The 12,162-nt window shown below is 50.1% G+C and overlaps 3 protein-coding genes across 3 annotated transcripts; 2 read left to right on the forward strand and 1 right to left on the reverse strand.

The window, feature by feature from the left end:
- Positions 1–57: 57 nt before the first annotated feature.
- EMWEY_00020670 (hydroxyacylglutathione hydrolase, putative) lies at positions 58–2,354 on the reverse strand (the record flags this gene model as incomplete). The annotated part of the gene is made up of 8 exons (XM_013477801.1): positions 58–166; positions 400–544; positions 773–880; positions 1,073–1,186; positions 1,526–1,601; positions 1,841–1,886; positions 2,011–2,075; positions 2,352–2,354. Coding segments are annotated over 8 exons (666 nt in total), but the record flags the coding sequence as incomplete, so codon positions are not given.
- An 871-nt stretch (positions 2,355–3,225) lies between these two features.
- On the forward strand, positions 3,226–4,729 carry EMWEY_00020680 (hypothetical protein, conserved; the record flags this gene model as incomplete). Its single annotated transcript, XM_013477802.1, has 3 exons — positions 3,226–3,340; positions 3,717–3,904; positions 4,085–4,729. 3 exons carry the CDS (start codon positions 3,226–3,228, stop codon positions 4,727–4,729), a joined length of 948 nt encoding a protein of 315 aa, XP_013333256.1.
- A 1,393-nt stretch (positions 4,730–6,122) lies between these two features.
- On the forward strand, positions 6,123–11,091 carry EMWEY_00020690 (hypothetical protein; the record flags this gene model as incomplete). Its single annotated transcript, XM_013477803.1, has 8 exons — positions 6,123–6,737; positions 7,212–7,261; positions 7,426–7,511; positions 7,820–7,960; positions 8,171–8,251; positions 8,391–8,440; positions 8,857–9,113; positions 9,813–11,091. The coding sequence occupies 8 exons, from the start codon at positions 6,123–6,125 to the stop codon at positions 11,089–11,091; spliced, it is 2,559 nt and encodes an 852-aa protein (XP_013333257.1).
- Between the last annotated feature and the right edge of the window lie 1,071 nt (positions 11,092–12,162).

The raw sequence follows: 12,162 nt of genomic DNA on the forward strand, positions 1-12,162 counted from the left end.
TATATATATATATATACACTGAGCCTGAGCACTCTACAAGCACAGGTGGAATAGTACCTCTCCGATGGAAGAAGGGACAGTGGGTTTCCCCGCACTCTCCTGCTTCTTGGCCCATTCCAATTTGCTCTGCAGCGCGATGTTGTTGGGCTCAACGCTGGCAGCGAACCTGCGGCAACACGTTCACGCAAAAACCAGCAATCCCAACAACCCAAATACGAGACGATGAAGGCCGGAGTAGAAGAGAGCAAGCAGAACAGAAGTAAATGAACCAGGACGTGACAGAAGGGAACCCTACACATCGTGCAAGACCAGAGCCGAAAAAGAAATTTCCGACGGATGTATACATATAAAGCGACACGGCAACACACATGGGTTCATCAGCATTCGTCTTCTGCATACTTGAGGTTGGTCACTGTGTATTCGTGGCCGCAGTAGACCAGTGTCTCCGCAGGAAGGGAGCCAATGGTCTTGATCAATGCCCGATGCATCTGTTGCGCGTCCCCTTCAAAGAAACGGCCACAGCCAGCGAGGAAAAGAGTGTCTCCTGCAGTACACAGTGTAGCGTTGGCAATTTCAATACTCAGCACACGAAAAGACGGGAGCGTATTGCTGTTTGTGAGCACACCGGCGCAGCGACGGAGGTGAGAAGGCATCCCACAACAGAGCGCAGCAAGAAGAACCTGCATATCTTCTGAAGAAAAGAAGAGAGTTAATGCAGAGCAGGACGCAACACAAGAGTCAAGAAAGGTAGAGGAAGTGTTGTTGTGGTAACCTGTGAAGATAATGGGCTTCGCGTTCATATCGGAGCGGCTCTCCACATAGTATAGCACGTGCCCGCTAGTGTGACAGGGCGCATGCAGCACTTTTACCAGCAGGTCACCTGCATGCAAATCGCTCACAAAATGGGAGCAATTAACCGTCGTGCCATTCGTCCAAGCCCCTCTCCCCCCCCAAAAAAACAGTCGCAACGCACTCCCCTACTTCCTTGCACCTGAACCGAGGTTCCCTATGGTTAAACCAACAATCCGTCACTGCTTATTTTCTTTTCCAGTGTGATTTGGGTTCAGCTCACCTAGTCTAAACGTCTCGCCGTCAGTGACGGCCCTCGTCCTTCCTGGTGTCTCCTCATACGCCGAGCCCACAACCTCGATTCCGGGGACCAACTTCTTGATTTTTTCATTGCCACCTGTCGACGAGGCATGGTACTCCCAATAAAAAAATACATGAATGCTACAATCATTACTACTACAATACACAGGAGGACGACAAGAATAATACCCTTTACTATAAATCCTTTACTATAAATAAGAAAACAAACAACCTCATGCAATGCATGCTAGCTATCGGATTCCAATTCCTTAATGCTTTCACACCATATAGCTCTGTGTGGCAGCATAAAGAGAAGTAATTCCCAGTTCGAAGGTTACACCCAAAGGCGTCTAGCTGCAGCACAACTGCGTCTAATCGGCTACTTCTAGATTCACATCCACAAAGCAAAACAGAAAAAGCAAACTAGATGCCGAACCTGAATGGTCGAAGTGCCTGTGGGTGCACAAGCAAGTCTCCAAAGTAACGCCATGTTCCTTCGCCGCAGCTACGACCTGTGCATACAGCCAAAAGGCAACTTTTACTACTGTAGATCCAGTGCCTCCCAGTATAAACAACAAATAGGGACAAATGATCAGCACCACGGTGAACTTGCCTCTAAGTGCACACTGATGGATACCAAACAAATGTTCATAAACATATGCCCAAAGTACGTTCAGCAACTCAGCAGGAGTCATTTTACACCCAAATTCTTCGTCTCAAGCGCTAGGGAAAAGGAAACACAACTAAGCACCTTCTCTGGCTCAGCAGGGTCTACACACGCCGCGGTTTTTGTCTTCCTGCGAAAAGCAAAGTAGGGGCGCAGTCAAGAGCCATAAAGGTCTGCGAACGACTTGGAGTGCTGTGCTCGCCGTTTTTGGTTCATGTGATTTTTGCAAAACGCAGCCGACTGTGCAAACGTACTTATCAATTAGCAAATAGGCGTAATTGTCCGACAACGTCGGAACAGGGACAACCTCGGCGCAAGCCTACACCACAGCAGCAGAGTTGTCAGAAAAAGTTGTAGCTGGCATACGGGGTGCGGTTTGTAGGCAGTCGCACTATCACACTAGCAGGACTGTATCACCATTTAGGTACAAACATCCAACTATATTTGCAAAATGCGTCGTAGGTGAAGACGAAAGAGGCTGGCTGTTAGGGGACACAGCAGCCGCAGAGGAATGGCAGTCCCTCATTGCGGCCACAAGCATTCGACACACAGGACCGAGCCCTCCCAAAGAAGGGACTCCACAACCGCAGCGCACCATCTCAGGAGTACAAGAAGAAAGAAGGGACGCCGTCAGGAAGGTGCTGGGAGGACGGAAGACACCCTGCAGCCGCTTGCAGGAGCACAGATAGAGCTCAACACTGAGTTCAAGGTTTGCAGTTCTGTTGCTGTTGTGCTGTTGTTGTTGCTATTTCTGCTGTTAATGCTGCTGTGTGGTGTTTACAGATGCACCTGGGGTGCGCTCGACTTTGTCTGAAGACACAAGAAACGGGGAGGCCGTGGAGGCGCCAGAGAAATAGCAGACGAAGACAGTAGGTACCCCAAGGAGTGAAGCCGAGAAACCCAAGAAGCGGGGCGCATCAAGATCATGAGCAAGATCGGGTCGAAGAGCTCCTCTTTTGATGTAGCCGCAACGCGCCCAGTGGGTACCACACCAGGCCAGCAGGCAGCAAAACGGACGGACTGGGAACCCTCAGGAGCAGGTTTAAAGTAAGATGCTTAAGTAGAATAGCAATAAAACTTGGACGGAAGGAAATGTGTTACCACATGACGATACTGCTGTGTCACGCGCACACTGACGATCCCGAGAGTCACGTGAGTCTAAGGTACTCATCATAATAGGTCGGCGCCATAGGCATGCGTCTCAGTGTAAACTTGCATTCAGATGCGTATAGAACTGAATAGTGAGAAGCGGAGACTACATGACCCGTTTTTGTTTTGATCGAATTGTGAGGAAAAGAAATTAAAGACTAGCCTGCGACTCTATGCGGTGTTACGGGCGTTGTTGTGGGTGGACGATCCGGACGTAACCAAAGGCAGTGAGGCCCGAGGTGGGCAGTTCATCTTTCGCGTTTTTATATATTTCTGATTTTCGGGTGTCCTTTGTTTGTACAGCTGCTCTGTAGTCTGAAATGAAGGGTCTCAAAGAACGCCCGGTTGCCACCCATGTCGTCAGAGGCTGTTGGATCCTTGTCTTCCTGCATATTGTCTCATGTGCAGCTGCCTCGTCGTCCTCTACTTCCCTAGGTGAGAAGAATGGCAAAAGCTGCATCATGAAGCCTCCTTCATGTCTTGTCTAACCTGTAGCGACCGTCAGCCCCCGCGCCTACTCGAACGCCCTCTGGCTGTAGTCAGTCGATTTGGAAGAGGGCAGCGCGACACCTCCTCTCTAGTTGCACAGAATGTGGTGGAGATTTCGTTTCTGTATTCCTTTTGAGGTAGAAGAGTGTAATTAGTGTTAGACAAGCCGTCGTGAGCAGCAGCACTTCTGCGGCGAGCTGCACGGTTCTTTTGTTGCGCCTTGCAAGAAAGTTGTATGAGGACTCCCACCTGCCGTACATATCTCCCAAAGCAGAAGTTAACACTTCCTGCTACAGCATTTATCTCCCGCTTTCCTGTGCAGACCGACAGGGTGAGGCGGCACTGCTGACGCGCGTGGAGTTAAAGCATGATACGTTTCCAACGTATGTCTACGGTAAATCGAAGTCCGGCGCCCCCGTTATCTACAAGCCGAAGCTTAGCGGCTTACGCGACTTCCGGAAGCTGTTTGTGCTGCAGACTGATTCTTACATGATCGATTTGCTGCTGCAGGTGCGCGCATGCCGTAGGTAGTGTTCGCCACCGTGCTACTAGTGTGCCGAAACGGGCCCGTTTTCGTGCATAGTTCATGTTTTGTGTTATACGCTTTTAGCTGCACCTGTGGTGAAGCGGGGGTGGGAGTTGGCAGAAGAGTTTCCAGTAAATATGACACTGCCCTGAGATGTGATGCAGGAAACCAATATGAACTCGTTTACTTTAGTCTTAGATTTTTCAGCGCTGTCAAGACGGCTGCGTGTTCCGACACTGGAAATGTGGGACTCTCTAAGGACGGTTGTTGACCCGTTGCCTTCTGCTGTCAAGGCCTCCATTGAGCAAATGGTCACACGGGTGTTTGAACGGTGCGAGGCGGTGGTGGTGGTGAACGCGACGACGTTTCTCAAGCTGCTAAAACCCGTTATTTCGCTCATGGTGCCTGTTAGCAACGAGAAATTATTTGTTTCTACAGACTTGTCTGCGCTTTTTAAAGTAGTTCCCGCTACGCAAGTGCCTAGGCCTTACAACCCATCCGCTGTTGATGATGTCAGCAGCAACGCACAGACGTCCAAGTTGTATCAACTGCTTAATGCTAGAGCGCAGGAGCTTCTGGGGAGACCTCTTGCAGTTGATATTGTTGGAGAGGGATCTATCTCGAAGGATGAAATGGGACCAGAGTCGCCTGCTAAATTATACGCTGTACCGGAGGCAGAAGCACCAGCAGCAGCTGCAGATGATGCAGCAACTGCAGATGATGCAGCAGCAGCAAAAGGGGCATCTACAACAACAGAGCAAGAAGAAGCGGATGAGGATGAGGATGATCTTTTCGATGACATTGACTAAGATTGTGGCGGAGGGAAATACGGGTGGGGGACGTGCAGCGGCGCCATTTCTTTCACCTGCCCCTTTCGGAGCTATCAGGATGCATCAATAAGGTGTTCTGCAGCACCATGGAAGAAGCTAGTGCCAGCGGCGAAACGAAACACAATCAGGAATTCTGTACAGGGTGAATCTTCACCGATGTTCCTACATTGTCTCAACCTGTCGTGTTCGAAATATGGAGGAGGGGGGTTTTTTAATGCAAGGTAAACGATGGAGAAGGAGTAGAATTCGCCGCTCCCACCGCTGGCTATTTGAGCCATTAAACCCACAGGGTAACTGGTGGGGTGGTGGGGGGCTTTTCGTTCACAATGGTGGCTGCCATCAACGTGAGATAAGCACCATTATCTTTTTAGAGGGAAAATTACACGCTTTTTTTTCCAGCAGATAGACGTGCCCTATATATATACATATTTGTATGTATATTATATGGCAACTTCTCGTGCGTCGGCGCATAATTTATGAGTGTGTACGAATAATGGCACTATTGAGGCTGCCTACAGCGTTTCATACACATTATCAACAAGCCCTGCATATTTTAGAGTGCGCTAACCTGTATAGCTGGCTGCTTTGTCTATGAGTTCGCTCGGGGGGATACGCACAGCATTTGTTTTTAAGGGGCAATCAACTGAAGGACGAGGGACGCAATAGCACCTCAGGGATTCACCGCAGAGTGGTGCTGTTTATTTTACCCGAAAGGGCTCCTATAGAAGCCTCCAGTAGCCTACGAGCTGGAAAAAGGTTATTTCAGTAACAATTCTCGGTGGAAGGCGTCCCTGGACGGCCAAATTGCACATTCCCCCTCAGGTCGACAGTTCCGGTTGGTTCTTGCATGATGAAATGCAATTAATTACTCTTGTTAATATGTAACGGAGTGATATGTTGGTGGACACAATCAGCACAGAAGATTTCGACTTAAGTCGTCCAAAGGCTTGTTGGCTGGTGACCCGATGACCCACTACGGCCCACTCGATATACCCGATTTGCAGTGAACCAACACACTGAAATATCTCTTCAAAAAATCATAGAATTTGCTTCCTGTAGAGTACAAGACTTGCTGAACCTTCTGGTTCAATCGGATGACACTTGTAGGCGTATCTCACATTGTGGGCCGTGAGCGACACGCTGACCGGGGAACTGGCGTCATTAAACACAACAACACCAACCAAGAATTTCCTCAGTTTTCACACTTTCCGCCTTCCCCTTATTGATTATGCAGCAATATCGGTAGCTTTGTAGATTGACCGACGTTCAGCCGTTAAGGGCCGTCGGTTGGATACAGCAGGACGCGACACGCCAAATCGGGTAGTTGTGACTCCTAGATAAGTTGTGTAAGTCCTTGGATTTTTTCGAGACAATGGGGAGTGAAAATGATGAGGCGGGACTCAGTGAAAAACATGTTGAGCCAGTGAAGAGTGTGCCAGGAGAAGCACTAATCAACGCCTGCGCGACTGTTGAAGTATCTCCCGAGCCGTCAGTCGAAGCTGCACAACCCCTGACGGCTTCAACCCAAAAAGAGTCATTTGAACTCGTTGGAAGGGCCACTGCTGGTCTTTTAGCAGCTGCATACTGTTCTCAAGACCCGAAAGTGATCCACAAACTCGCTGAGGCGCTGAACCTAACAGGGGACCCTTTACTCGTAGGCAGCGAATTTGCAGATAGCCCAGCGGAAGGTCGAAAAAACGACATTACAGATTCTTCAACATCTACACCCCAACCGGAAGCAGAAGAAGAAAGCTTTGTCTCGAGCCACGATCAAGAACTTGCCTGTAACAGCTCATTCTGTTTACAGCGTGTTCCGCTGGGTTCTGTCTTGTTTTCCGGAAGTCTGACAATCAGCCAACAGGGTTCTCTGAGTGTGCTTGGGCCAGGCAAGAACACACATTCGCTCAGAATTTGTCTTCGTCTCCTACTGTTTTCTCAGTGGCTGCCCTGTCTCCCCGTGTCCCGGCTAGAAACTGCTGCATGCCAAGTAATGACTGCAGAATCCAGCATTAAATTCGGTGCAGGAGAATAGGGGAGAAAGCGAACAGAGCACTCCTGAGACGGTTGGCGTTTTGTGAGCAGCTACACTGTGCTTCGAAAATGGTACGAAGTACACTGGGCTGCTGTGCAGTCGAATGCGGCTTTGTGGAGAGGCCTCAATTGAGTGGCCCACCGGGGCCACTTACAAAGGACAGGTACTCAACAAGTTGCGCAGTGTAGCAGTACACTTTGCTGCAGCCTATCTAATAATGGAAATCTCCATTGTACGGCCTGTGGATGAATCGAGTAAAGCGATGTACAAGCATAGTGTTGACGTGCTTTTAAGTTGGTTTGAGCCCAAAAGAAATGCAAGAGCCTCTTCGACTAGTCCAATGCAAAATATTACTGTGACACGATTGAAGAGAAGTGATGGCTACGAACCATGGAGTAGTTCTTATTTTCCCGTCAATGTTTGTCACAGGTTACTGCAGGACTTCGCCACGGCGTCGGCACATTCACTTCGGCAGATGGGTGCGGCGAATAAGGGTGCAAAAAGGGGGTCTGAAGACATTTTTCAAGGCACATGGGCGATGCGCATGTTGAGGGCACCACCTGGAAGGCGTATAAATGCCCAAATATACGCACCTGAGTCCTACCAACAAGATCTAAAGAACCGCGGTGTGTTGCCTTCTCAGGAAGTTCACCTACGAAGGAGAATGGTATCAAGGGGTGCGCAGTGGCTGGGGTGTCCTGAGCAGCGCTGACGGAAGCAGATACAGCGGTACGCTTTCAGTAACCGCATTTTGGTAGTGTAGTCCTGCACTGGATATGATATAATGGTGCAGTAGTTCCTTTTGTTTAAGGGCAGTTCCAGAGATGAGGTTCGACCGAAACTCCTGAGATGCTGCATGTTAACCCACATGTGAAGGGTTCTGGAGCACTTGCAAAATTACTGAAAATTCTTACGCACAAAGCATCAGGTAGCATACTTACAGCAGAATTGCTGCAGACCTTTGCAGGCAGCTCACGGATCTCCTTTCTCATGAAGAGTGAGCTGGCGGGGCATGGCTGCCTGCTGAGGCGTTGCAGGTGAATGGGTTGCTGGCCGTCGTCACGGATTCGGGGAGCAGGTCTTTGCGGACGGTAGCAGATACGAGGGACAGTGGGTGGACGGGCTGCAAGAAGGGCAGGGGCTGATGGTCTGGAAGGAGCCCTCAGTGCAGTATGTTGGTGCGAGTGGCTCAACATTTTACCAGAACTCCAAACTTCTGCATCTACCCAACAACCTATCGCTCCGCTAGATAACGCACGACTTTCGCCTGTATTTTCGGGATAACTGGCATATATCACCATTTATGTTCCTTGAAGCATTGACATCGGAGACACGGTGCAGTGTCGCCCCAGCATTTCATCATTCACTAAATCTTTTATGCTTTTCAGGAGAGTGGAGACAGGGCACTGTCTCAGGATGGGGTCGCCAAACGTGGATCGAAGCTCCTGACTTCGACGGCGGAGGGGCCTGTAGGAATTTCTAATATGCTAACTGGGCTTATTCCTGTTGTCTCACCATTCAAGCTCCGAATCAGAAGTGGGTGCACACCAAAGCCAGAGAAATCACTGTCCACATTTTGATTTAGTGGCGTGCTCCTCATTGGTGCAGGGACCGTCGGGCGCAACTTGCAGCAAAACCAATATGAAGGGCAATTCCGGGTAACGACCTGCTAGTTGCTGCACAGCAAGCATGTGATTCATCCGATTAGCGACATAGCACCTGCTTCTTCCGAAGTGGAAAAAACTTCCAATAGCTTCATTTTGCAGCCGTTTCCTTCTCAAGACGACTCGCCAAAAGTTCGCGCCACCCTCTAAGGTGACTTGAGCTGACGATCACCACATCCTGCGTCATCTGCGAAACAGAACGGCCGTCGAGAAGGTGTTGGGGCATTCAGTTATTCGAACGGTGCCCGATATGAAGGGTCGTGGATAGCCGACCAAAAACATGGAATTGGGACATTCAAATCCGAGACAGGGGCCCTCTATGAAGGTAAACGACGACGCAGAGAAGCCCACAAATTTCTGAGGCGGTGGTTTGTTTCGTCCACTTCCATGAATGCGTTTTAATCCTTCAGACGAAGGCTTTGAATGGAGCCACTTCCCGAGGTCGAATTGAACTTTCAGGCCTATTTGTTTACGACCGGATGGCGGAAGCACCGCCCAATATTCTTGATGATCCTGTACGAGCTCTTGTCGACCTGTCCACTGCGCAGCAGGCCGAGGTCTACAGGCACCTGGAGGAGTACAACGGGCAAAGCCTTTGGAATCAAGCCCCGGCATGCGAGCGTCTGGCTGCAAGAACGATACGCAGTGTCTACCGGACTATGTTGAGGTAAATGAAATACCCGTCGTTTGTCTGCATCGAATCGAAGCTTTCTGTCAGTATACTTTACAGCATTTCTTGGGTTGTCAAGCGGCCAAGGTCCACGGAAAGGAGCATCATCAGAGTAATTTGTGGTGGGAATTGAAACCTGTAGACTAACGGCGTTTTAGGCGGAAGTCTGAGTTAGTCTTGGAATAACTGCCCGTGCAGGAATGTTTGCGTTCTTCGCCGAGTATATGGTGCCTATCGTCGGTTTGCGCCAATGCCTCATAGCGACCCTTACGTGCTGTCTTGTGCCCAGTTTTGGTACGTAAAGAAACATCACAGCACGTCTTGTATGCCTCATGCATGCATTTAAACGTCAGCATGCATGCTGACGTTCAGACAGCTTCTCCACTGGCTGCAAGCAGTCGTCCTCTGGAGTAGCCTCCACAGTAGTTGATCATCCAGCAATCCTTAATGCCCCTGGCTTTCACAGCTTCTGTAGCTTCCTGCACGATCGACCCTTCAGGTGTCTTGCCTTCGACGCCGACCTTCTTAGCCCTTCGTCCTCTCTTTATGACACAGCAAAGGTATTTCATGTCGATGACACCTTAAGCTCGTTCGACATGCCTGCCTGCTTGCAATCCACTGTGTGCATGCAAAATGTCCCTGCTCTATATTTGAGAAGTATTGCTCCGGTGTGTATGTTTGAAAGCTGCTACTTAGCTCCGGAAGTGACAAGAACTTTCAACGCGCTCGACGGCTTTCCGGTGGGACGCCGGCAACATTGACAGTTATAGAGAAAGAAAGGAGGCGCAGTTCGCAAAGCATAGACTTCCGGTTAACTGATCTTGCAGCAGGCGCACAAGGTTCACCGCGTACAGCAATACCTACTCCAGCACCACAACCTGCAACACTGTGGGAAGCGCAAGATGAAGCACAAGCCACCACAGCCTATGCAGCATCTACACTAAAGGCTGATCAACAGCAGGACCCTGAAAATCATTTTCCTGAGGGTGCAGCCGCTCCTGGCATGGCCATGAGCACTCCGGAGACCCCAAAACAAACTCTGGGCAGGTCTCATAAGGCACGGTCATCCGCTTATGCAGCTATTGCTGAAGACTCCCTCCGCCTCCACCGCAGGCCCGTGTTATTCACTGCGTTCTTAAGGGCTCTAGTTTTGCTGCTGCAGATACGCCTGCGTAGCCTCCGACGAGAAAACAGAAATAATTCAGCTCGTGGCTCAGAGGCTTCATCTCCTGGGGCTGTCTTTGAGGGCCTCGATTTAGATGACCCCAACTGCTTGAGTCTTGCTTGGATAGCGCTGTGCCGTAAACTCCGGATTTTCAGTGATACCCTTGAGAGGCAGATACAGAATGAGTTCAGAGGAGCCTCTCACAATAATAAAGACCCACAGAAGGAATATGAGAATCAGGCAACTGGAAAAAGCACCCAACAAGCAGATTCCGGTGGTTCTGGGTCAAGCAGCTTTAGTAGACAGTCTAGTGAGCAGTCCCATCTGAAAGAAGGCGTGCCTCCGCAACCACCACTTCGAAGGGAAGGCTCGCTGTCTCAGCAGCTGAAAGGATCCCCCTCAGGACAGGGGAGAATGAAGCCGTCCATTAACAGGCAACCGTCAGGAACGGCGTCAACGAGTACCAGGAAGACCCCAGACGCTGCTCGCTGGGTAACTGCCACGGGGGGTGCTGCAGACGACAGTCGACCACAAGACATATCTCAAAGCCAAGGCGGCAGTCGTGAAGAAAGCTTTGTGCTTGCGGGAGAAGTCGACGAAATAGCTGCCTGTGCAGGCCGTCATGTGGAAGTGTTCCGCCAGGCTGCTTTCGCAGAAAAGTCCTGCATCCTCGATGACGCACTCCACAAAGCCTTGTTCTCCAGCTCCCGACAACAGCCCGACTCAAGTAGGCCAGCATTTTATTTTGCGTTTTCTCCTGAAACTCAGCTGTATTCACAACACATGTTAGAGACTCCGCCAGTGTGCTGAAACAGTCGCGCGCTCCGGCATACGCTTTGCGTTTTCTTCAAGGCGGAATACAGGGGGCGATGGTGTGCAGCGTTCGAGTGTTGTTTCGCCTGCTAGATGTAAGTTGGCCGTTGGTTGCACATTTGCTCACTCATCGTCTGCCGGGATGCATCCATGCTTACACAAGGACATCTCTCCACGTGCAAGTCTAGGGCCGAAATGGATTTCCTGGCTCAAGGGTTCAGACAGTTTTGTGTAGCAAAACCCTTTAGCCAAAGGTAGCTATATGGCTTGAAGTCGAACGTTCAATCTGTTGTTTACTCACGCTTGCATTTCTCGGCTGTGTTGCATTCGGCGCAGATAGCAGGCCTCGTACTATCCAGTGATAATCAACAGGTAGACAGGGGAGCTGCAGACGGTGAGCAGCACTATTAGTCTAGGCAATGGACGGCCTTGGGGGAAGAAATGTTTGTCCTGGCTGACTATTCTGCATACGGATCACACACAGTATTTTGCAGAAACTTAGTATTGAAGGTCTAGAGTAGGAACACTACAGAGGGTGAATTGCTGGGCAAAGTTTCTGCTGTAGTGTTCCTACTCTAGACCTTCAATACTAAGTTGTAAAGTACCTAGACGGAGATGTGGCTCTCAGGGAACTGCGTTGTGCATTTGTGTTCTCCGGTTTCTTCTAGCTCGAGGAGGCTTCCCTGCAGGGTCTCCCCGTTCGAGCACAGGTTCTGGAACGGCACCACGCAGCAGAAGAAGCAGCTTGGGAGGATCTATCTTGCTGCCAAGACTGTCTGCGAGTCGCGGGAGACTTTCACGAAGCGTAGGCTAAACAGCACCACTCCACCGCTCTTAATGGCTTGTTTCTGGAAGTTTGCACCCAGGCAAATCACTAGTAAATGATTCCCCTTGTGCTGTTGGCTACGCAGAGACCCAGCAAGGCAGTAGAATGGCCAACAAATGCAGGAGGTGAAGACACATAACCCTGAGATCGATAGCGATTCTTAAGCATTCTAGGGCGGGGACTAGTGAAAAACAGTTTCCAAATGCTTTGTTGGACAGTTGCAGCGCGGGGGGGGGGGGGGG

This window comes from Eimeria maxima, genomic scaffold, assembly GCF_000499605.1.
Source record: "Eimeria maxima Weybridge genomic scaffold, Emw_scaff191, whole genome shotgun sequence".
NCBI lineage: Eukaryota > Apicomplexa > Conoidasida > Eucoccidiorida > Eimeriidae > Eimeria > Eimeria maxima.